The sequence below is a fragment of the Cornus florida genome, unplaced genomic scaffold, assembly GCF_030987335.1.
Source record: "Cornus florida cultivar Cherokee Brave unplaced genomic scaffold, ASM3098733v1 CherokeeBrave_3.0.0_Hap2_Chr10, whole genome shotgun sequence".
NCBI classification, from domain to species: Eukaryota; Viridiplantae; Streptophyta; class Magnoliopsida; order Cornales; family Cornaceae; genus Cornus; species Cornus florida.
In genome coordinates, this window is record NW_026775580.1 from 104,383,782 (window position 1) to 104,408,910 (window position 25,129).

General features: G+C 35.3%; 1 protein-coding gene and 1 pseudogene across 1 annotated transcript; one reads left to right on the plus strand and one right to left on the minus strand.

Annotated features, from left to right (window-relative positions):
* The first annotated feature begins 756 nt into the window (after positions 1 to 756).
* LOC132278311 ((+)-neomenthol dehydrogenase-like) lies at positions 757 to 11,613 on the plus strand (annotated as a pseudogene).
* An 8,095-nt stretch (positions 11,614 to 19,708) lies between these two features.
* Positions 19,709 to 22,004, minus strand: LOC132278312 (short-chain dehydrogenase/reductase 2b-like). The gene is made up of 4 exons (XM_059780108.1): positions 21,909 to 22,004; positions 21,734 to 21,808; positions 20,916 to 21,108; positions 19,709 to 19,809 (listed from the first exon to the last, which is right to left on the minus strand). Exons 1-4 carry the CDS (start codon positions 22,002 to 22,004, stop codon positions 19,709 to 19,711), a joined length of 465 nt encoding a protein of 154 aa, XP_059636091.1.
* Positions 22,005 to 25,129: the final 3,125 nt, after the last annotated feature.

Genomic DNA, 25,129 nt, shown 5'->3' on the forward strand with positions numbered 1-25,129 from the left:
CTACTTTCTTTAATATTTTTAACATCCTTTTCAATACTGTACATAAATATTATATAATCCAAAGCCCATATATTTTAAATAATATAATTCTATTTCTAGTTAAGAATTTTATATTTTTATGATTATTTGACATTATTATTCATTGTTAAATTGATATATTTCATTGAGTGAATTAATGTGGTTATTTTATTAATACTTTTATATTATAAAATTGTTATGAGTACCATATATTGAGGGGCAAAAATATAATTTGTACAATTTTCAGACTTTAGCTTTTGTATATAACAAACAATGTTAATGAATTTAGTACTTAAAATTAAAACATTATCAAACGGGTTTCAAATTAATACATTCAACACCTAAAATTTTAGCGTTTAAAATTCCGTACTTAAGATTTTCCGTGCGTAATTTTTAATTTTATTAAACAATACCTTAGCCAATGTCTATTTTATTGAATTATTTGTTGAATACTTTGTTTTAACTGCAAATACGTTGAATTATATGTTAAAATGATTATTTGGTATACTAATAAGATGATTTGAATTATTTTTCTCACTTAGTGGTAGTTTGTCTATTTATAAATTTTCATTGATAGACTTAACTCTAATTAAGTGATCAGAGAAATTTAGACAAATCTCAATACGTGTCCATAATTATTTGAACAATAATTTCAACGTGGAGATATTTGGACAGAGGTTGGGGTATTTCACTCATAATTATATTATATTTATATAACGTTTTAATTGGGTGTGCCAATTTGGAAAGCTTGATATCCTAGTATGATTCCAACTTCATTTCTTGAACATTTTGGAACTCTTCTCACTTTTTTTAGAATTAATTACTTGTTTGATCGTTTTTTTATAGGAAAATGATATTTAGTCCAACAGTTAGACTAATCGGACTATTTTATTGAGACTTGGTTGTGACAATGCTATTCATCAATACTCATTTAGATGTCTCTTTGAAGGTTGTGGTACTAAAAGCACTTCCTAACATCTAATGATCGTTGTCGCCATTTATTAAGGCATCATAAAATCTAGACTATATAAGGACTTGTCTTTCTTATGCATATAAATTTTTTTAAAATTTTTGTGAAATAAGTAATGAGAAGAGTTGGGACTCTGTGCAGGTCAACAATGCAGCAATTAGTGGAGTCATAGTGGACAGTGATGCTATTAGTGTTGGGATTTATATATCCCGGCATAGCAAATTCCTGTTTGGATTAAAGTGACATATGTTTCTGACGTTTCTGAAATATTTATGTTTTATACAATTGGTGAATTCAATGTATTATATTTCGATTCATTATGAAATTGATAGTGTCCCTGTGATTACAAGAAATATTTATATATATATGTAAGTGATGGCAATCAATGCATAATATATAAATAGTAATTATAAATTGTTCATAGTTGGTAATTATGGATGGACTCATAATTAATTAAGACTTGAACTGGATCCGCATTAGGTTGAGATATATTGCGAGAGCCGTCGTATGCAATTGCTCCCTATTATCGTCATGACATTTGACTCTTAAGCATGAGAAAATTATAGACTCTTTTATTAATTAATAATTACTTTGATTTGTTCGGCGGATTCTTCGGGATCCTTAGACCGACACTTTGGGTAGTTATGTAATTAATAGTTAGAGAGTTATATTTTTAATATTTGCATCATTACTACTTGTATTTATTTTGTATTGATTATGATTGATCACAAAGTAAATTCGAAGGCCTTCGTGTGTTTTTAGACAAAATGATTTATTATATATTTATTTATTTAAATTATTATTTTTGTCAAACAAATGTTTTATTGTGATCGAGCCAGAAATAATCAAATGTACTAAAATAAATATATTAATTAAGTAGTCGGATTGATGGCTTTATTTATCCGATAACTAATTATGCATAGAGGGGTCAAAGTGTAATATTGACTTAGAGGTTATTTATTATTTAATTGGAGTTCAATTAATTTCTTTTAGTGGAGTAAAAATTAATTTATGAATTAATTGAATTGGGTCCATGGACCGGGCCAATTATTAATTCATTATATCCAATAAAATAATAGGCCCAATGGATTCTCATTCATAGCCCAACTTGATATTGGAATCATATTAGATTTGAGATATGTGAATTAGAGATTGAGAAGGATTCGTTGTTTCCTTTTCTTTACCTTTATGTTGCCTATAAATATACATGGTCTATGTATAATTTGGGGGTGATTTTGAGGAGAAGGAAAAAGGAATAAATTTTCTCTCTCTAGAAAATTAGGGTTAGTGTTCTCATCTAATGGAGACTCTCACAAGCCTAATTTTCCAAGGTCATTCATGGAGACTTATGAGTGATTCCTAAAGGCAAAATAATTACCAAGAAGATGGAGATCCAAGGAGAAGGCATCTTCCTAAGGGATCTACAATAAGTGAGAACATTCACTTTAGAGGAAAGTTTTAAAGGTTTACTCAGACATTTGATGTAAGTATTCAATCTGTTAATTGAATGATACATCATATTTTATTTTTGCATAAAACTTGTCTCTATGTGATGAATCAAGATCTATGAATCAAAATCCCTTAAAAAGTTTTTAAAATTAGCACGTTTCCCAACAGTGGTATCAGAGCATGGTTTGATTCATTACTAGAGATCATGATTTTATGAAAATCATCATTCATGGATCCAAATTTATATATGCATATGTATATATTTTTATATGATCATGATGTATGTATATTTGTGATTGGATGAATGTTGATGAATGTTTGGGCCATGGATGAAGCTTATAGGTTATTGGAATGTAATTTTATCTTTGGATGAATGTAATTAAGGCTTTGATTTAGCCGTTTGAAAGTTCAATGATGTAATTTAATTTTTTTCATTATATTTCAAATTGTAAATTTATTTAAAGCCATGTAATCTTCATCAAAGGATGCTATGAAGCTTCAGGAAGGTCCAAAAGGGTTAAATTAGGCTTCAAGAATTTTCTAGAATTTTTTCGAAAATTTTTGAAATTTTTCTGGAATTTTTTTGAGCTTAATTATAATTTTTTGGGATTTTTTTATTAATTTTTTGAAATTTACCAGCGATCGGAGTAATGCCGGCGGCGAGGGACATTGCCGGAAGGTGGACGGATGATCCGGTGTGGCGCAGTGCATATGCACGCGCACCAGCAGCCTTCAGATCAAAGATCAGAAGCAAAAAAGATCCCATGCAGCGCATTCCATGGTGCGCTATATGAGCGCCCAATGGGAATGCGAGTGAGATGCACGCGCCCAGTGATGCGGCGCAACTACAAGACAGGCGCGTGGAATCACGCGCTGCAGCATCTACAAAGCGCGTGCAGGAGCGTCTCACCCGCTGACGCGTATACCTAGCGCGTGCAGGCGTGTTCCACGCGCCTCAGGCGCGTGCCTGCACATGGGGGCGCGTGGAGGCCCGTGCAGTGTTCTGCTGCTTGCCCCCGGCGCGTATGAGTGCGTGTGGGGCCCTCCGGGCGCATTCCAAGCGGTGTTTTGCTTCTCCAAACGAGTACCAGCCTTCTGCGGGTGTTCACAGGTCATTGATTGGCCCTCGCGCAATTATTAGAGCAGTTAAATGTTAAAAGCTAAATCCATTGGCCATTTAATTTGTTTTATCTGTCATTTATTATTGTATGTGATGCATGGAATAATTAATTGCTAATTATTATTGTTCATGCATTGGATCCATGATATTTAATTAAATGACTTGATTTATATTAATTAAATTATGAAAATTAATTGGATTTGTTTACTAATTAATTTGAGGGCACTTATTGGGAAACGAAAAATTATTTTTGTTAATTATTTTTTGTGCCTCAAATTAAATATTAGTAAATCATTTAAAGTCCAAATATTTTCTAAATTTAATTGGATTAAAATTAAGTCGTTTTGCATGCATTATATCATGTAAATGAATAAATTCAAAATCCTAATTATTAATGATTAAAAATTGAGTGGGAGCGGGAATTTTTATACATTACCCCATAGCCTTCGTTATTAAAACCATTGTAATTAGATCTTCAAAAATAAGGCGCCACGCATGATTTGAAGAGTCTTAATATTACAAGAATGGTTGTCTCATGAAAATAAAAATATTAAATGTTCATTGTAATTAGATCTTTAAAAATAAGGCCCAACGCATGATTTAAAGAGTCTAGATTATAATGACAACATATTTAATATTTTATTTTTCATTAGAGTATTAATAACGTTATACACTCAATCTAAAATCAATAGTGTTAGCTCCCCAACGGAGTGGTCTATATTAGGTGATTTTAGAAAGGCTAAACATAATCGGGAATCATTTCATATAAATAGACAAGACATTGTCTTAAGAGATATGGAGATGATGGGATTTGTCCGCCAATAACAATAATGAACTTCGCTAATCGAATAAGTTATTGGCGTATTGGTTATCCGATTTTTCATGCAGTGGTTAAGGGACCCACATACTATTTTAATGGAAGTGCTCGCCTAATAGTAAATGAATCTCAACAATAGTAATAATGAACTCCTCCAATAGGATAAGTTATTGACATATTGATTACTTGATTTATTATGCTAAAGAGTTGAGGGACCCACATTAATTAAAAGGGATTGTTCATCAATAATGATAATGATCTTTTGTTCGATTGAGAATTATTAAATTATGTGGTTAACAAACTCATTTTAATTTTAAATATGCATGACAGTATTAATAATTCACCTTGCATATTGTATGATTGCATTTATATTCAAACTAATTATGTCTAATCCATTTTATCTGCTTGCTAATTTCAATGTATGTGGACTTCATTTATAATGACTAGAAAAGGAATTTAGATATTTTATTCACAACGTGGTGGTACAAATGTATTTACTACTCCTAAAACCAAATCCTTTTACTTTAAGATACCCAAGAGAACATTAATGCTTTGAATAAGTGAAATAAGGCAAATGAGATGAATTGGTGCAATATTCTAGAGTTTACCTCGAATACGCTCCAAAGCTAACATTTACATTATTTTATTTTCTTCAAGCATCATGTTAAATGTTAATAAGATGTTTTGGTGAGATTAGATAGAGAGTATGCCAAAGTACTATATCAGACTTGAATAGCATCAAGATAGCCTAAGGAACTCCAGTATGAAATCAAATTTTGGAAAATGATTGTTTATTATTTAAAAATTAGCTGGAGATCAATAGGGCTGACTTGAGTGGTAAGTTTCAAGTTGACATGATTAGTGCCTTGTTACCAAACTCATTCGATTCTGTTACAATGAACTAAATAAGGAATCAGTTTGAGTTCACACTCGCTGATATTCTTATAGAATTAGTAACAAATGAAGGGATAATCAAGAGTATGGGCATTCCTATCAATCTAACCTAGTCTATACCATTTTCTTCTAGGCCCAAGTGGACGGGCAAAGTAAAGAAGAAGGATGATAATAGAACTAGGCTAGCACAAAACATAAGTATCTAAAAGGTTAAAGGGAATAAGGCAGTGTATGTTGAGGGCAAATGAAACTGTTTCTTTTGCCGCTAACTAAAACACTATAGGACGAACTGTCTAAGCAATGACATGGCATAGGAAAATATATATTTAATCATTGAGCCATGTTATGTGGTTGCATCTATTAATTCCTGATGGATAGATTCTGGAGCCACTAAACATGTTTGCAATTCATCGTAAGGATTTCAGGAATCCAGAAGCCTTGATGATATGGATATACATTTATCTTTTGACCTGATGCCAAGGTTGTAGTTAGGTCAGTGGGAGTATTACATCTGAAATTATAGAGTATGAGGATATTAGTATTAGAGAACTATCTTTATGCACAGAAGTTAGACGCAATCTAATTTTTGTTTCACTTGTGGTTTATAAAAACTGTGTTGTTATTTTGTAAAACTGGTTTTATAAAATTGAATAGATATGCGATTGCTTCTGGTGCATTGAAAGATGGTTAATATACTATAATCACAAACTCTTAAGATTTGCAGGATGTAAAAACTAATGTTGCATCTTCTAGATTGAATGTTAAGAGAAAAATTGTTATTCCTGACTCATTGTATTTTTAATGTCTATTTTTGGGTTGTTATCAATCAAAATGAGATTCAAAGATTGGTCAAAGAAGGTTAATTACCTAGTGAGGCAGGGGAGCCTAAACCAAACTTGTGAACCCTATTTTGAAGGATAGATAACTCTTAGGGCTTAATCAGCCAGATGAAATAGACATAAAGGACAATTGGAGTCGGTACACACTGACACGTGTGGTCTTATGAACATCCAAGCAAGATTACTCACGTTTTGGATAAGTTTGTCTGATGCAACACAAGTCTTAAACTCTTGGTATATTCTGAGAAGGTTAAGACTGATGTGGAGCACATATTAGGTAAACTTATCAAGACACTTCGATCTGATCGAGGATATGAGTATTTCTTGGGATAGTGCAAAGACTATATGGTCAATGAGGGTATTATATACCAGTTTTCCGCAATTGACGCTAAATGCATTTAGGTGTCAAATAGGAATAACAGAATTCCACTTAACATGGTTAGATCTATGATCAGTTATGCCACATTATCTCTTTCATTTAAGAGTTTAGCGTTAATGACATTGATACGCATTATGAACTGCATTCTATCTTAATTTGTCTCAAGGATACCGTTGAGCTGTGTTTTTGACTAAATCTTAGTTTGAATCACATGCACGTATGGGGTAGTCTTGCACATGTGCGTTTGATATGGACAAGTAAGTTGGAAGCAGATCATAGGCATGCTAGATTTGATAGCTACTCTTAAGTCACTAGGATGGATTATTTTATGATCTGAAAGATAAAAGTTGATTGTTTACACTCACTGTTTATCTATAGGAGAATCATATTATGAATCACACACCTAGTAGCATAATGTTAGAGAATATGGTATGAGTACCAGATGTATCACATGTGAACACACTTATTATAGAGATTGAGAATAATATATGAATTCTCTATTGATGCGTCAGCATCATCTAGTACACAGATTCCTGTATCGGTACATTAATGTAGTGGGAGGATTATCATCCAACCGACAGAATCATGTTTTTAGGTGAGACCATTATGGACATCCCTGTTAAACATGAGTTGGACCCAGTAAGCTACACGGAAGCGTGAACCGATATGGATACAGATCGTTTTGGCGAGTTACTATGAAATCAGAGTTGGAATCTATGTATTCTAATAAATTCTGGGATCTTGTAGAACTTTCGAGTTGGGTGATACTTATAGAAGGCAAGTTAATCTACAAAAAGATACCAGAAGATTTCTTAGTGAATAAATCATGAGTGTACAAGGGAATGTCATTATTTTTCTTAATTCTATATATTGATGACATCCTACTCATTTATAATGACGTGGAAGTTTTGTCATCAATAAAAAAGTAGTTGTTCAATTACTTTTAAATGAAGGATTTTCAAGATGTAAACTATATTCCTAGTATCAAGCTTTTACAAGATCAGGTTAAAAGGAAAATAGGCTTATCTTAATAATCCTACATTGATAAAGTTTTGACCAGGTTTGGTATGCATAACTCAAAGAATGAGTTCTTGCTTTATTGATATGGATTGCTCTATCTAGTAAGTAGTTTTTCAAGACTATCAAAGGAGATTGAGCAAATAAGACTGGAACAATATGCTTCGGCATATGAGAGTCTCATATATGCCATGGTCTATACCAAACAGGACATCCGCTACATAGTAGGGATAGTCAGTAAAGATCAGTCCAATACTGGACTTGACAACTGGTCTGTTGTGAAAAATATCATTAAGTACCTAAGGAGAATCAATGATATCATACTCATTTATGGATGTGATGATATGGTCCTAGTCAGGTATGCTAGTTCTGATTTTCAATCAGAAGTAGATACTATGAGGTTCATGACTTAGTGTATGTTCACTTAATGGAAGGGAAATCAGTTGGTAGATTGTTAAGCAGATTTCAACTGCTGACTCAAACTTGCAGGTGGAATATATTGCAGCCTTAAAGGAGGCAAAAGAAGCCTATTGGTTTGATCTCACTGATTTAGAGGTTGTGAAGCATACTAGCCTGCCTATCGAGTGTAGAAGTAGTCCAAACCAATAACCCAAGGTTCCATAGATGAACAAAATACACTGATAGGAAGTATCATGTTCTACATGATATTGTCCGGCAAGAAAATGTACTTGTGGCTAGAACATTGCATTGGAACACAACTTTGTTGATCCATTAACAAAGGTGTCGTCGATCAATAGTTTTGATCAACACCTGGATAACATTGGAGTTAGATGCAATTTGAATTGGCTATGAGGAAAATGTACTTGTGGCTAGAACATTGCGTTAGTGCACAACTTTGTTGATCCATTATCAAAGGTGTTATTGATCAATAATTTTGATTATCATCTGGATAATATTGGAGTTAGGTGCAATTTGAATTGGCTATGAGGGCAAGTGGGAGCTGTTGGGATTTATATGCCCTGGCATAGCAAATTCCTGTTTGGATTAAAGTGACATATGTTCCTGACGTTTCTGAAATATTTATATTTTATACAATTGGTGAATTCAATGTATTATATTTCGATTCATTATGAAATTGATAGTGTCCCTGTGATTACAAGAAATATTTATATATATATGTAAGTGATGACAATCAATGCATAATATATAAATAGTAATTATAAATTGTTCATAGTCGGTAATTATGGATGGACTCATAATTAATTAAGACTTGAACTGGATCCGCGTTAGGTTGAGATATATTGCGAGAGCCGTCGTATGCAATTGCTCCCTATTATCGTCATGATATTTGACTCTTAAGCATGAGAAAATTATAGACTCTTTTATTAATTAATAATTACTTTGATTTGTTCGGCGGATTCTTCGGGATCCTTAGACCGACACTTTGGGTAGTTATGTAATTAATAGTTAGAGAGTTATATTTTCAATATTTGCATCATTACTACTTATATTTATTTTGTATTGATTATGATTGATCACAAAGTAAATTCGAAGGCCTTCGTGTGTTTTTAGACAAAATGATTTATTATATATTTATTTATTTAAATTATTATTTTTGTCAAACAAATGTTTTATTGTGATCGAGCCAGAAATAATCAAATTTACTAAAATAAATATATTAATTAAGTAGTCGGATTGATGGCTTTATTTATCCGATAACTAATTATGCATAGAGGGGTCAAAGTGTAATATTGACTTAGAGGTTATTTATTATTTAATTGGAGTTCAATTAATTTCTTTTAGTGGAGTAAAAATTAATTTATGAATTAATTGAATTGGGTCCATGGACCGGGCCAATTATTAATTCATTATAGCCAATAAAATAATAGGCCCAATGGATTCTCACTCATAGCCCAACTTGATATTGGAATCATATTAGATTTGAGATATGTGAATTAGAGATTGAGAAAGATTCGTTGTTTCCTTTTCTTTACCTTTATGTTGCCTATAAATATACATGGTCTGTGTATATTTTGGGGGTGATTTTGAGGAGAAGGAAATATGAATAAATTTTCTCTCTCTAGAAAATTAGGGTTAGTGTTCTCATCTAATGGAGATTCCCACAAGCCTAATTTTCCAAGGTCATTCATGAAGGCTTATGAGTGATTCCTAAAGGCAAAATAATTACCAAGAAGATGGAGATCCAAGGAGAAAGCATCTTCCTAAGGGATCTACAATAAGTGAGAACATTCACTTTAGAGGAAAGTTTTAAAGGTTTACTCAAATCTTTGATGTAAGTATTTAATCTGTTAATTGAATGATACATCATATTTTATTTTTGCATAAAACTTGTCTCTATGTGATTAATCAAGATTTATGAATCAAAATCCCTTGAAAAGTTTTTAAAATTAGCACGTTTCCCAACAATTAGAACTTTAGTAAATGCTGATGGCGGGGTAAGTCTTCATACCAGATTTATAATTTGGATACTATTTCAAAGATGTATACGGTACAGTTCACTTGAAGTACATAATCATCTTTTAGCTTCTAATTTTCTTGGAGAAAAGTAAGTGAAAAATGCCCAAAATGCATATACAGATAGGTTTTTCTTTCCATTAATTTTTCTTTTTACGTTTGTTTATTGCGCGAGAGGCCTTTGCAAGAATGCTATATAATTTTAATTAAATTGACTTTTCGTAATAAGATGATGAAAAATCATTATAGCATCCACCAGAAAACTTATACTTTGTTCCGAGTTTCCTCTCAGTAGTTTATAATAAAGTATGTTTTGTTAGCCTTTTTAGATTTTATTATATATGCTCTATAGTTAGCTACTAAGATATTTGATTCCTGTGAACTATATTGTGCTTTCTGTAAAGGTATACTAAACTATGCAAGTTGTGTGATATTTTTGATCTGAGCACAATAGATTGACATTTGTTTTCCATTGATAGTGAATTTGGAAGTAATGACTAAAAGCTATATGGTAAATTAAATTCTTTTTCACTGATGCAGCATGGACGAGTTTGAATCGCTTGGAAAGAGAAATCTACTCAGCCTTGTGATTTGGCAGAAGAATGCTTGAAAACAAACTAGTATGGGGCCAGAAACATGATTGAAGCACTTATTCCACTTCTCCAGTTATCTGATTCACCGAGGATTGTCAATGTCTCCTCCACTTCTGGGAAGTTAAAGGTATAAAAGCAACAAAATTGTACTTCAGATTAATTGTTGGTACCCTGGAATAAATGAATAAAAATTAAAAAAAAAACCTTAAATCTTTTTTTATATTAGTTGCCTATTTGCCTTGAAATTCTGCTGAGTAGAATCAAAGTGGATGGGTTGACTTAACTTAGCCAAGTTAAGATTTTTACTGAGTTCTATCTCAATATCCACTTTAAATCTGAACAGGTTGAGCCAACTTAGGGACCTTTTTGCATAAACTAGTGGACTTTTTTAAAAATTAATGAAGAATTCATCTATTTATTTACCTTTACTTTATCATCTGAAACTGATATGTCTGATGGAAGATAATGTTAAAAAAAAAAAGGAATGCTAATTGCTGTCTATTTATATATATATATATTATGAAATGAATATGGTCTACATGCCAGTTTTCATGAAAAATGACATACCATAAAGAACAAAGTGAAGGAATCAGCTAACCTGTTCAGAACCTACTTTTGTTTGTAGAAATGTGGATTTGTTATTAAATTTTAGTAAAATACTCTACCAATAGTTGAGTCCAACTTTGTTGTATGTTAGTTTCAGTTTATACCCAATGAATGGGCTAAAGGAGTATTAAACGATGACGAAAGCCTCACAGAAGAGAGAATTGGAGAGGTCTTAAAAGAGTTCCTGAAAGATTTCAAAGAGGGTTTGTTAGAAGCAAAAGGCTGGCCTGATTTTCTGTCTTCATATACATTATCAAAAGCAGCCATGAATGCCTACTCGAGGATACTAGCCAAGAGGTACCCAAACTTGACCATCAATTGTGTCTGCCCTGGCTTTGTCAATATGGAACTTAATTGCAATACTGGAGTCTTAACTGTTGAACAAGGTGCTGAAGGTCCTGTGAGACTAGCCTTGTTGCCCAAGGGTGGCCCTTCTGGTCTGTTTTTGTCCCAGAAGGAAGTTTCATCTTTTTAATGGAAAACGCGATATTGTAATCGAAAATACAACTTCATTGCTTGTCATTTCCAATACATTTCCTTTATCAATTTACCTTGTGAGCAATTGAACTTTGTATGAATACAATTGATAAATGGTTTATATATATATTTTTTTTTTGTAACACAGATGGGTCAAATCTTAAGTTTGGTAACCATTGATCTTGACAAAAACTCTCCTTGGGCCGTCTAAAGCCTAAACAATATATTAAAGACAATACAAGTACAGTAATGTTTTGTGTGATAGCTTAGAATTGTATGCCCAAAACAATTGTGGGAGTTCTTTGACAGGGGCCAAAAAAAAAAAAAAAAATGCCATGCAATGATATGGTGTCGAATCTCTCGTTCAAATTGAGTGCTCTCACCATGAATGCTCGTTTACAGTCCTTAGATTGAGTGAGAATGCTTTCATCATAGCCTTACTCTATCAAGAATTGGGTTTAGTACAATGAGGGATGCTAGCGACAGTCCCCTCGCTAACAGTCGAGCTACGTGTCAACAACTTATTGGCTGCTGACTTTTGTTAATTTTTTTATTCTTAGTGTTTTGTGCCGGTACCTTTTGTGCACAAATTCTTGTTGAGCTGTGTGTCGACTGTTAGCGGGGCGACTGACGCTATCATCCCTCTAGTACAATATATTGGCCATCAATACCTACCCTGTTAATTATTGAGAAGATGACAAAACCATGTGAAACTAGCCTAGTTCCAACAATGCCTCTGTGAAGATACTGGCTGCGAAGCACCCATATCTCATCATCAATTGTATCTACACTAGCTATTAACACGTATGGCTCAGATATGACTTGCACCTAAATTGCACTAGCTGTGACTCACTATGTAACAACATTTTGATCAAGATTTTGTGCACAAATACTTGGTCAATATCACTATGTAACAACATTTTTTGTTTACTTTTTGGAATTTGAAAGAGCATAAGGAGATTTCCATCTGAATCTAGAAGTGCAAACTCTATACATAAAATCATATATAGGGAGGGACATTTTGGTATTATTATGCCAGAAGACACTACACTGAAACAAGTAGGTTGTTGGATTTGCAAATATAAACAGAAACAAAACTTTTGATCAATTTTCAACCATGGATACATAATCCTCCTCGAAGCCTTCATAGCTGTAAGTGATAACATATTATCCGCAACCATCTGCGATGTAGAATACATAGTTGTCATGTGATTAAAGATTCCAACTTATTATAAAATTTCAAGATCATTAGGACAAGACAATGAATCTTCCCCTGCGGTTACGCCCACCCTAAATAACGCTAAGATGATATCTTTCAAGCCCCTATCGCGAAAGGAGGTACCTCCAGGTATGTGGACTTCATTAAGGACCTTCAGAAGGGCTTCCCTAAAGATATTACAGCAATGTCTCCGAAAAGTTCAATATCCTCTGGCGCTTCTGAGTAAGAAACTTGTATTCGGGTATGTAATTGGAAACTTTCTTTCTTGCTCTTCCAAGATCTTAGTCGGAACACATCTCTCTAAAAAATGGAATTAGTCCAGAACTTCATATAACCCCCTTCAAAAATGGCACATCATAAGGACCAAAAATGTAAATTTTTAAGTTATTCCTTTTGAAAAACTCAATTTCTAATTCTCATTTCTAAAAGATCGTGATAACATTATAGGAACTTCTGAAAAGTAAGCCAAGTACTCGTGTCAGACACAAGATACTCAAAAATTAGTACTGGATATCAATCCGACATTTTGTTAGACATGCAGCTTAAAAAAATATCCAATAATTCAATTTTACAATATTATTGGCTTCAAAATGAATGAAATGCCTATATTACACACTACGTTAAATAAATGAAAATATTATTTTACACTAGAAAATAAAATAGAAAATATTAAATAATATGATATTTAGCAAAATTCTTGTGTCCTGTTTGGGGACTTGACACGTGGGTACAAACTAGTACCCAAGTCCATGTAATATAAGAGTGTTCAACTGCATATTCCTCCTATTAAACCAGTACCCAAGTCTATGTAATATAGGAGTGTTCAACTGCACATTCCTCCTACTTTAGATCTATTTTTCAACCCCATCACACCATAAGTGACATCCAAGAAATATTCACAAGCCTAACAATATTTTAGTACTACAGAAGTGACAGGTTTCCTGATTAATGCACTCCAATGCCATTGTAATCATCCTTGATTTCACTTACTAAATGCAAAAAGTTCTTTTCTTAAAGATCCTCAGATATTGAATTCAATGTATTGGAACCCATTACTCAGATGTGTATTCTTTAGTCATCTGTGAATGTTAATGTGCTCAAGGAAAGCACTAACAAGGTGGTTCTTTTTTCTTTTCTTTAATGTCAATAACTATAACGCAGAACCAAATTTCAACCAGGAATTGAACTCTAGATTTCCTGCTTCACAGTACTCCAGCTAATAGCTGTTGTACTCCCTCTGCCCCGAGGCTTAAACTGTCATAATTTTTCTAAATTACCCATTTTCAGTAGATTTGAATGTATTGACTAGAGTGGAAGTATAAAAAGTGTTTTAAATTTATAATTCTCCCTTCATAGTTTATACTAAATGCTGATCTTCTTAGAAGAAGTTGCAATCTCCAATATGAAGGCCAAATATTTATGCACTAGCTGAAAGTGGAGGTAGCAACATGTGCACTAGCTGAAAGTGGAGGCAGCAACATTTGGATATTAAAATGTTATAGTGGCAGCCTACTTTCATCATTTGAAGATCTTCAGCCACGTGCTCTCAAGTGATGCATTCCAGTTCCCTATAAATAGGCAGCATTTCTCATTCTTCTAAAATCAGATTGTGGGAGAGTTTATGGGTACATAAATCAAGTATCCATTTTTTTTTTTTTAGGAAGGTAATCAAGAATCCATTTTGTGAGTACAACTCTGTTGGGTGTATTTGAGTGTGAGCCACTTTGTATCATCATATATCTATAGTGAAATATTTATCTATTTTTTTTTCATGAATATAGGTAAAATCAAACTACGTAAATTTTTATCTCATCTTTTGTGTGTGTGTGTGTACCTAGTTATTTTCTTTTACCATTTATTTTTTCTCTTATTCTCGATAACTCCATTCGATCCTATTTTCATAACACTAGCTATGTGAAAACAGATTCAAATTGCTGTAGTCACATCTTAGCTATTTGAAGAAAATGCCAAAGTCATGTCATGTGAGATAAGCCTGTTGCCATAATTCTACACAAATATACTAGCCAAGAAGTACCCATATCTTCGGGTCGTCGTGACGATAGGATGATAACCATCATCCAGAAGACTTTGTTTAAAACATTTGAATCATAATCTGTTACAGAATAGGATTGAATAGGGATTTATAAGAACAAGAGAAAAAACAAATGACAAGAAAATAAAATAGCACACACACAAACGAGGTAAGGATTTACATGGTTCGGCTGTGCCTACGTCTATAGGGAGAAGACAAAATAATATTTTAATATGCAAAAAAAAAAGATACAAGGCTAAGTGGCTCATATCCAAAACCCAATTACATCCAAGCTCATTTTCGCTTTACTGTATTAAGTAAACACTCTCAATTTTTGGATGCCTTAGATGCATGAGATACATGGCTATTTATAGCCAAAGGATACCAATATATGCTTGCTGAACAAGCATTTATCTTGCTGATCACACATGGGCCGGACTGCTTGGTGACAACGCATAGTTGGGAAAGCTTGTTGATCACAATTCTTGGAGGCCAAGTTGATGATGCAGAAAATGATGTAATGGGTGATGAAATAAATTTGCTGAGTTGGCAGAATTAGAGCCATAAGTTCAACAAATCTCTACCTTGGCAAAAATTCGAATGAGTCATTATATCTCTGTCAAACAAACTGTCTTCTCCACTAAGCCCCTAAGGGCAATTTCAGCATTTGAGAATACCAACCAAGTCCAAGCAATGCTTGAACTTGAGAGCCGGAATGGACTTTGTCATCATATCAGCTGGATTTTCAGCTGTGCCAATTTTTTTCAATATAGTAATTCCTTCTGATATGACATCCCGAATAAAATGATATCTGACATCAATGTGTTTGGTTCTCTCGTGATACATTTGATTTTTGGTCAAATATATTACACTCTGACTGTCACAATAAATAACAGTTGAGGTCTGCTGCAAACCCAAAACACTAATCAAACCTCTCAACCAAATGGCTTCCTTCACTGCTTCAGTGGCCGCTATATATTCTGCTTCTATAGTAGAGAGAGCAACTGTGGATTGCAAAGTTGCTTTCCAACTAACTGCACAACCTGAGAGAGTAAAGACATTTCCTGTCAGAGATCTTCTTCTGTCTAAATCACCAGCATAGTCAGAGTCCACAAAACCAACAACAGTGCCAAAATCATCACTGCTCTTCTGATAAACTAAGCCAATATCTGCAGTACCTTTCAAATACAGAAGAATCTACTTCACGGCTAGCCAATGCTCTTTTCTTGGATTATCTATATATCTGCTGACTACACTGACTGCATGTGAAATATCAGGGCGAGTGCAAACCATTGCATACACTAAGTTACCAACTGCACTAGCATAAGGAGCACATGACATGTGCTATTTCTCCTCTTCGGATTGCGGTGATAAAGCTGCAGAAAGACGAAAATGAGCAACAAGTTATGATACCCCTCGACTCCGAGACATGGGTTGATCAGGCCCAAGCCTAAACCTAGGGATATCAAACAATTAAGTAATAAACAAGCATTGAATACAAAAGATAAATAACTAAGAATAAATACAAGATCGGAAAGAGAAACTAAATAATAAATCCTTAAGTTAAATAATAGATACTCCTCCAAATGAAAAAAATATCCAACACCTTTGATATCATTACAACTCGGGAATCCATCAAGTGGATCCCTAATAATATCCCACCTAGAAATAAAACTGAAAAGAAGATAACATAGATAGAGCCCTACATCAGGTCGGTAGAGTGATGATAACTGTCTCTGCTTAGCACGATCAAGCTCTAAGACTGGAACTGTCGAACACTTGAAAAATAATAGTGGGTCAGGCCCACGAATAAGTTCTACTCTACTATAATCCAAGCAGAGACTCGATACACGTATACACCCAGTCAACTTAACAATAACTAAATAGTCCACACATATATATATATATATATATATATATATATATATATAGATACACACCAATGGGTTACCATTGGAATATAGGGCGGACTCAACCTGAATAAAAAGTAACATGGAAAATGCACATGTAGTGGGCATGAATACCTAAACCTACATAATAGGCGATTAGGGTTGTTTTGGTTCTCCTGTTCACGTGAAGGTGGCAACCACCATGGAGGAGGCCCAAACCTTCTCCTTATAGCCGGCAATTGCTCTTAGTCGGAATTCATCTCCTATACGTCCTACATATAGTAGTTTCTTTAAAGATTCAACATCCTCGTCATTTAAAAACTTGAAATATCATAAGGAATGTCGTGGGAAGAAGGTTTCAATCACTGAAGCAGATGTGGCGGATGAAGTTGCATATTAGAAATCGTATGTGGTTGGATATGTTATGGGAAAGAAGCCCTATTATCCATACTTCAAAGCATTTATGGCGAAATACTAGGCTAAAGATTTCATGTGGTTTATTTGAAAGATGGGTTTTTCATGGTGAGATTTCCTAATGAAAGTGACATACAAACTGTGTTATCTAGAATACACATGTTCGAAGGCCGCCCAATCATTTTTAAAAAATGGGATAAAAATGTTAATCTAGTGAAAGAAGTGATGGAAACAATTTCGGTGTGGCTTCAAATTTTTGACTTACCTGTTCATTGCCGAAATGAAAGTTCTATATCCAAACTTTGTTCCTCGTTTGCCAATCCAATTTATATGGATGATCCTGAGAATCATAGAGAGAAGGGATAATTTGTTAGGGTAATGGTTGAAGTGGAGGTCAAGGAGGAATTACCTAAGTCCATGGTCATTGATATACATGGCTGTGATTGTACAGCAGGTCTCGAATATGAATGGAAGCCTACATTATGTGGGATACATATGTAAACGAATTGATCATACTGAAGCACAATGCCCACAAAAGGTGTACAGGTGTTGCAGGTTAAACCAAAGAAGAAGACTGAACAATGGGTTGTTAAACAGAAGGGTAAGATGGTGGAGTTAAAGGGTGTAGACCAAATGGTTGATAATATTACTAGCAGAGAAATACAGAGTAACCCAACCAAGGAAACGACTACATCGAATAGTTTTGTTATGCTTAAAAATATAGAAGCAGATGTGAAAAATGGGGTGGCTATGGAAGACAGTAGTCATAATGTGAAGGTTGAGGATTGAAAAGAGACTGAGATAGATCATCATGAGGATATAAACTTGGTGGAAAAATCACTTGGGGATACACATGGGGATACGGCAATGGCTGAGGTAGATGAGATACAGTATATTATTCCCATTGCTGTTATACGTGAGGAATTACCTGAGCATACAGATGGTGCACAGGGCACTTGTTCAAAAATAATTGTGTTTGGGAAAGAACAAACTGATGATTTGGCTGATGTAAAATAGAATTTAACAGAGGTGGAAAACAATATTGTGGTGTTTGATGATAACTTGGAGAGTAACAATCCAAAGGGTGTCGAAATTAAAGGTGGGGGTAAGTTTTCTTGGCAGAGGAAAAAATTACAGGTTCCTTCATCGGATAGAGTGACTCGAGCCAGCAGTGTTTCACTGCCTTCTCCTTCTCAATGTTAGGAGCTTGGAATGGTAGAGGCCTCAATAGGTCTCCAATGCAGAAGGAAGTAAAACAATGGATAGCTGAAAATAAATTTGCTTTAGTGGTCCTTGTTGAAACTAGGGTTAAAGAGGGTAAGGCTAGTAGAATCCAGACTAAGTTATGCCCTCGATGGTCTTGGTTGGCTAATTATAAGTCTCATTATTTGGGAAAAGTGTGGTTTGGCTGGGATTCTTCTATGTTTGATGTGGTTTTACTTCAAGAAGATGCTCAGGCTATGTTATTTCAGGTTAAGCATAAAGTTTCTGGATGTTGTATCTTTATTAACGCTGTGTATGCTGCTAATAGAGCTATGGAGAAAAGCTTATTATGGAGGATGCTTAAGGTTCATGAAGCTATAGTTACGGGTCCATGGATTACTCTAGGTGATTGGAATGTGGTACGGGCTAATCATGAGAAGAAGGGAGGAAAACGTGTCTCTCAAAGTTTGTTAGATGAGTTTAATGGGGCTATTTATGACATTAAAATAGAAGATTTACCAATGAATAATGGTGATTGGTCTTGGTGTAATAAGCAGGGAGTTCAAACTAGAATTAATGCTAAATTGGATAGAGTTCTAGTTAATTCAGCTTGGTTGCATTCCTTTACTGACTTTAAAGTGTATTTAATTGCTGCTTCTCTGTCTGATCAGTATGGTATGGATGTTCATCTGAATTTTATGAGCTCTCTTGGACCTAAACCATTTAAGTTTCTTAAAATTTGGTGTATGCAAGAGGAGGTTAAGGAGGTGGTGGCTATAACTTAGAACATTGGTGTCTCTAGAAGTCCTTTACATGCTTTACAGAAAAAATTGAGAAGGTTAAAGAAGGCTGTGAAAGAATGGAATGGCAAGAGAGGAATGCTATCAGATCAAGTTCAAGCTGCTAGAGGGAATTTGATTAAAATCCAGATGGATCTGTTGAATGAGTCATTTAATTCAAATTTGATTAGTCAAGAAAAAAATGCCAGTGGTAATCTTCAACATCAGTTGGAGTTACAAGAAATATTGTGGGCTCAGAAGTCTAAGGTTAAGTGGCTAAAAGAGGGAGACAAATGTAGTTCATTTTTCCATAATTTGGTGAAGCAGAGAAGATGTCACAATGCTATTACAACCTTGGAGAATACCAAAGGGGATAAACCTATTGACCCTAAAGTTATTAAGGAGTGGTTAGTGGAATATTATACTGAGCTATACAATGATGTGGGAGGGGTGAATGAGGAAATTTTGGAGCCTAGAAAAAGGTTAACTCAAGCTGAAGGTATTGGTCTTGATCAAGAGTAATCGGAGGAATATTCTGACTAGGGGGTGCTGCTGTGTCACCCACTGGTGGCGGTGGTGCCAACTGAGCTAGCGTCGTTTGTAGAGCATTTTTCTGCTGTTGAAGCAAAGCGATCTGAGCTACGCTTGCTTCGTTTGCCTAACGAAGTACGTCAAATTGGTGCAGAAACTCTTCACGCATTTTTTGCATTAACTCCGTCTGTTGATCTGCTGAAGATCCTCCATTTGACATTCTGGACGGTTAGCTGTAGGATTCACTTGTAAAACAAAAATGAGAATGGGAATATATTTGCACACGTTTCCCACAGACGGCGCCAAAGTGTAGGTGCAAAATTTCGCTCAACCAATAACAATTGAGAAAAATAAAACAACTCACTCAAAAATAATAAGAATAAATAAGAACACTGTATAGAGAAGCGTAGAATTGCTTGATCCTTTCATTGGAGGTCTGGGCCTCTATTTATATACAAAAGTTAGAAGAATTATGGTAGGACTCGCGTTGCTTGTCCTCTAATTCTTTCCATATATCAATTTCTTTACAAATAGAATTCTTTCCTCTTTATAATTCTTCCCTTTCCGGATTTTCCTTACACAGAACTTATTCCTTTGATGAATCCTTTTCCTTGTAGGACCAGTTCCTCCTTTAAATGGATTTGGGGTCGCATCTAACTTGGTACACATGACTGCTGGTGTTTTGATTCGAGCTTTAGTAAAGCCTGTCGATAGTTTTGGGCTAATGACCAACTCAACTTGTGCTTCTGACGAAATGGGCTTTGACCTTTATTGGAGATAAAGTTAAATTTATGATGATGTGGATTGCTCTCATTGGAGGGAGATTTTTCCCTCCACAGAAGGAATTAGCATAAACCTTGCTTTCTTACACTCATTTGCCTTTCCTATTCACTAAATTAATTTTATGCTGCATGTCTATAGTATTACCAAACATGTTTTTTATTTACTGTTTGCAAAATTCAAGAAACAAATGAATGTTACCAACCACTGTTCTGTGTTTTGGAAACTTAAAACAAACACAAACATGTATAGATAAAAGTAGTAAATATTAAATACATAAACATAATCGTTACCAAACGGCCCCTTGAGTTTTCTATTATGAAAATAGCCTCCATATATAATAAAGTGGATGTTGGAACTGATTTACACTTTACCATGAAATTCAGATGCGATGTGGAGTCAAATATTAGCCTCCATATATATATGTGTGTGTGTGTGTGTAAAATTAGATACCGAGGTGGAAAGATTGTACCTTTAACTTTCCCTTGTATGAAGAAACATTAACAATCCTTGGTGAATCAGATAATTGAAGGAGAGGAATAAAAGCTTCAATCATTCTTTTTGGACCATAGTAGTTTACTTGCACGCACTCCTTTGCCAAATAATAATTGTGAGTCATTAATTCGTTGATTATTGCGATTTCTAGCTGCATCAGTGAAAAGAATCAATCTTCAGAACCCTACTATTTCCAAATTCACAGTTACATCAGAAGGAAAATGTAGTTATACTATGCCACTGAAAAATCATATTAGTTTTTATAGTACCATGCCATATATATGATAAAGTAACTATATATATTCTATATCATGCTGTGGCATTTTTCAAGTCAGAAAATATATTAACAACAACCAAATAATTACCTCTTAATACTTAAACAACCATTACATCATCTAACTGATGTAAGACAGAATACTCTTATACCAACTGATTGAGTACCAAAATATGAAACTAAGTGAATGTAGAATGGAAAGAAAGAAAGGGATGAGAAGATGAGGTGAGCTAGAAGAAGGAGATGGGAAGACAAATTTTGAAATCACGATAATATTACAATAATCCACAAACTGACTTGTTTCATTTCATAAACAAGCCCTCAAACAATAAAGTAATAAAATATCCATAAAATTTAAAAATTAACCCTAAATATTTATTTTGGCCCCTTCTTCAAAACTTCAACAAATGAAGCATTCACTAGATGCTAGAATTATAGTTGCATCATTCCAATTTCACCTTATATTTGCAGCAAAGCAATGAATCATATATAAAAGACTCACCTCACTTTCACCAATCCCTGAAGCTTTCAAAGCATCACCATGAAATATGAGTCCACTAACCCCAGCATTATTCACCTGCACAGAATTTTGAGCTCTCTCACTACTTGTTCCACAAAAATCAACGAGAATACAGTCAATAGACAAGACATAGATCCGATCAGAAATTTGAGGTCACTGTTGCATCAATAGGTAATCCGTAGTTCGCTTCAAGATCATTAAGAATCATGAAATGATGAGAAAAGATTATCTTAGTTTTAGTACATTCTACCATTTCCAGTCTCTCATCCTACCTGAATGTTTCAGATAAGTTGCATTCTTATAGAATTAAGGATATTTCATATGGTTCTCAAAGGTGCTGAAATTGGTCCTTCATACCTGGCTAATGAAAACAGAAACATAAATTTCTCAATTTTTGGTAGTTGATAAGAGTATGTTATACAACTTATCAAATCCTCGAATAATTCTTTAGAAGATAAATTGAGATGGAAATAAATGATAATAATAATAATAAATACATCAAAAACAGAAAAAATCAAGAATGGTTTGCTAGTTTACCAAGATATATAGCCTTCCAAATTAAGCCTTGATAAAAGCAGAAAGTGAAGCAATACTGATGGGTCCACCACATCAAGCTGATGAAAGACTGCCTGATGGGGTTCCACCTAATGGGGCACGACCCAATGAGGTTCAGCCGAATGAGGTTTAGCAGCAACGGAAGGCAAGATCCAAGGCTGCGGCTTCAGATAACGTCCCTCGTCGCACGCAGGATGAGCAGGTCGAATCCAGCCATAAGCTTACGGTGTGGTCCAATGGAATCCCAGATGGTGCAGGCGTTCAAGATGCCTTTGACGAGAAGAAACTCCTGAAGATTCAAACACCTGCCGAGATGGCTAGAGAACACAAAAATTCTTTAATCAAAACTCCTTTCACTGACGATGTGTATCTGGTAGAGAGGCCCAAGAAATTCACCATGCCTTCTTTCACCCAGTTTGATGGAACAGGGGATCCTTCTCGGCACCTAGATCATTATGCTCAAAAGATGGCTTTGGATGATCGTAATGACCCTTGGATGTGTAGAGTTTTTCCTACCAGTTTGACAGGAGTAGCACTAGAGTGGTTCAGGAATAGACCGCATAAATCCATCCCAGATTACGTAACTCTATGCACCATGTTCCTGGCACAGTATTGCGGAAATAAAAAGCAAAAGAAAAGCATTGCCAGCCTCTTCACCGTAAGGCAAAAAAGGGGGGAAACATTGCAGGATTTCTTATCAAGATTCAACATGGAGGCATCAGAAATAGCAGATTGTCATCCCGCAACTGCTATAGAAACATTTAAACTCGCAATAATTCAGGGGACGAAGTTCCACACTTCCCTAGTCAAGTATTCCCCTCCCGACATGCAGACTCTAAATGCCAGAGCCCAAATCTACATTCAGCTTGAAGAAAATATAGCCCACCGTGCACAGCACGCTACCCTCGTGACAGTGGAAAATAAGCCTCGAGAAAGAATCCTAACTCCAAAGATTCAAAAAAGCCAACGCTCCTCAATGCCAGTCACCTAGGCACCTGAAAAAAGGCAAAGGGTAGAAGAAGGATTTACACCTTTCCGAACTACCTTGGCTCGACTCTTCCAAGAGAATAAGGCAAAATTCACAACTTCACAGCCAATAAAACAACCCCTGGAGCAAAGGGACAAAAGCAAGCATTGCGCTCATCATCGAGATTATGGGCATTCAACAAACGATTGTCGATCCCTCAGACGACAGGTGGAGAATATGATCGCCAGAGGTGAGTTAACAGATTACCTCATGACAAAGGAGCATGCAAAGCCCCGCGAGGTCTATCCCCGCAAGGTACAAGGTACGTAAGTAAAAGTCATCCATGCAATACATGGCAGGTCTGAAAATGATCAAGAGTCCGAGGAAGTGTACAGATCCAGATTGAGGGCGACCCACAAGCTCAGGAAGATATCCTAGGTCAATGCTATCAATTCTAGTAGCATTAGTATTGGATTCAGAGATGACGACCTATCCAGAGTGTAACTCCCCCACGAGGATCCATTGGCCATCAGTCTTTTAGTGGCCAATTGTATGATCAGGAGGGTTTTAGTAGTTCCAGGAAGTAGCGCTAACATAATCACAAAGACGGTCTTTGATCAGTTAGAGATCACGTCGTCATCTATTCGACCTACCTCCAGCCCTTTGATGGGATTCGATGGCACAAGAGTAGATCCCCTTGGAGTAATAGACTTGTCCGTAACCACGGCAAAGAGGACTCTAAAGGAGAACTTTGTTTTAACAGAAATCCATCATTCTTACAATCTCATCATGGGAAGAGGTTGGATATATCGGATGAAAGGAGTTCCGTCCACCCTCCACCAGGTGATGTGGTGCTTATCTCCGGGCGGGAAAGAAGTAATTAATCTGTGGGGTGATCAGGTCGCAGCGAAAGAATGCTATATGCTGACACAACTTCAGGCGAAGAGGATGTCGACTCAACAGCAACCAGGTGAGGCTTCCAAAACTGGGCCCAAATAGCAATTACAGAGCCCACTGGCCAAGTATCTTAACGGAGAGGAGGAGGAAAAAATTGCGAAGCCCACCGAGGAGACCTTCGAAGCCGTGGAAGTTATCTTCGGCGACCCTCAGAAGGTTACTTATCTAGGCTCTTCTTCCACGTCTGAAGAAAAGAAGGCATTAATTGATGTTATCCGGAGCAATGTAGATGCCTTTGCATGGGATCACTCGGACATGGTAGGGATCAATCCCACAGTTTCCTGCCATAGCCTGAAGGTGGATCCGGAGTTCAAACCGGTCAAGCAGAAACACCGAAGGTTTATTCCTGAACGCAATCGCATTATAGCTGAAGAAGTAAACAAATTATTGCAAGCAGGTTTTATTTGAGAAGTACAATATCCGCATTGGTTGTCGAACGTGGTAGTCGTACAAAAGAAGAATGGAAAGTGGAGGGTTTGTGTAGATTATACCAACCTCAACAAAGCCCGCCCTAAAGATAGCTACCCTCTGCCCAAGATAGACTAGTTGGTTGATGCTACCACCGGCTACGAGAGGTTGACATTCCTAGATGCATACTCGGGATATAATCAGATTCCTATGGACCCCGAAGATGAAAAAAAAATGGCTTTTATTATATAAAAGGGGACTTATTGTTACAAGGTCATGCCCTTCGGACTAAAGAATGCTGGAGTTACTTATCAACGCCTTGTCAACAAGATATTTGACAATCTGCTGGGAAAGACAGTTGAAGCATATACAGATGACATGGTGGTTAAAAGTGTGAAGAAAGAAGATCGTCCGAAACATCTACAGGAAGTTTTCAATACTTTGAAGAAGTACAACATGAAGTTGAATCCATCTAAGTGCTCCTTCGCGGT

Coding starts and splice junctions, on each gene's coding strand:
- LOC132278312 (XM_059780108.1), bottom strand. CDS start 22,004: ATGGTAGAATGTACTAAAACTAAGATAATCTTTTCTCATCATTTCATG. Junction 21,809..21,908: donor GATTACCTATTGATGCAACA/GTGACCTCAAAT, acceptor AATTCTGTGCAG/GTGAATAATGCTGGGGTTAG. Junction 19,810..20,915: donor GGTACAATCTTTCCACCTCG/GTATCTAATTTT, acceptor GTACTTCGTTAG/GCAAACGAAGCAAGCGTAGC.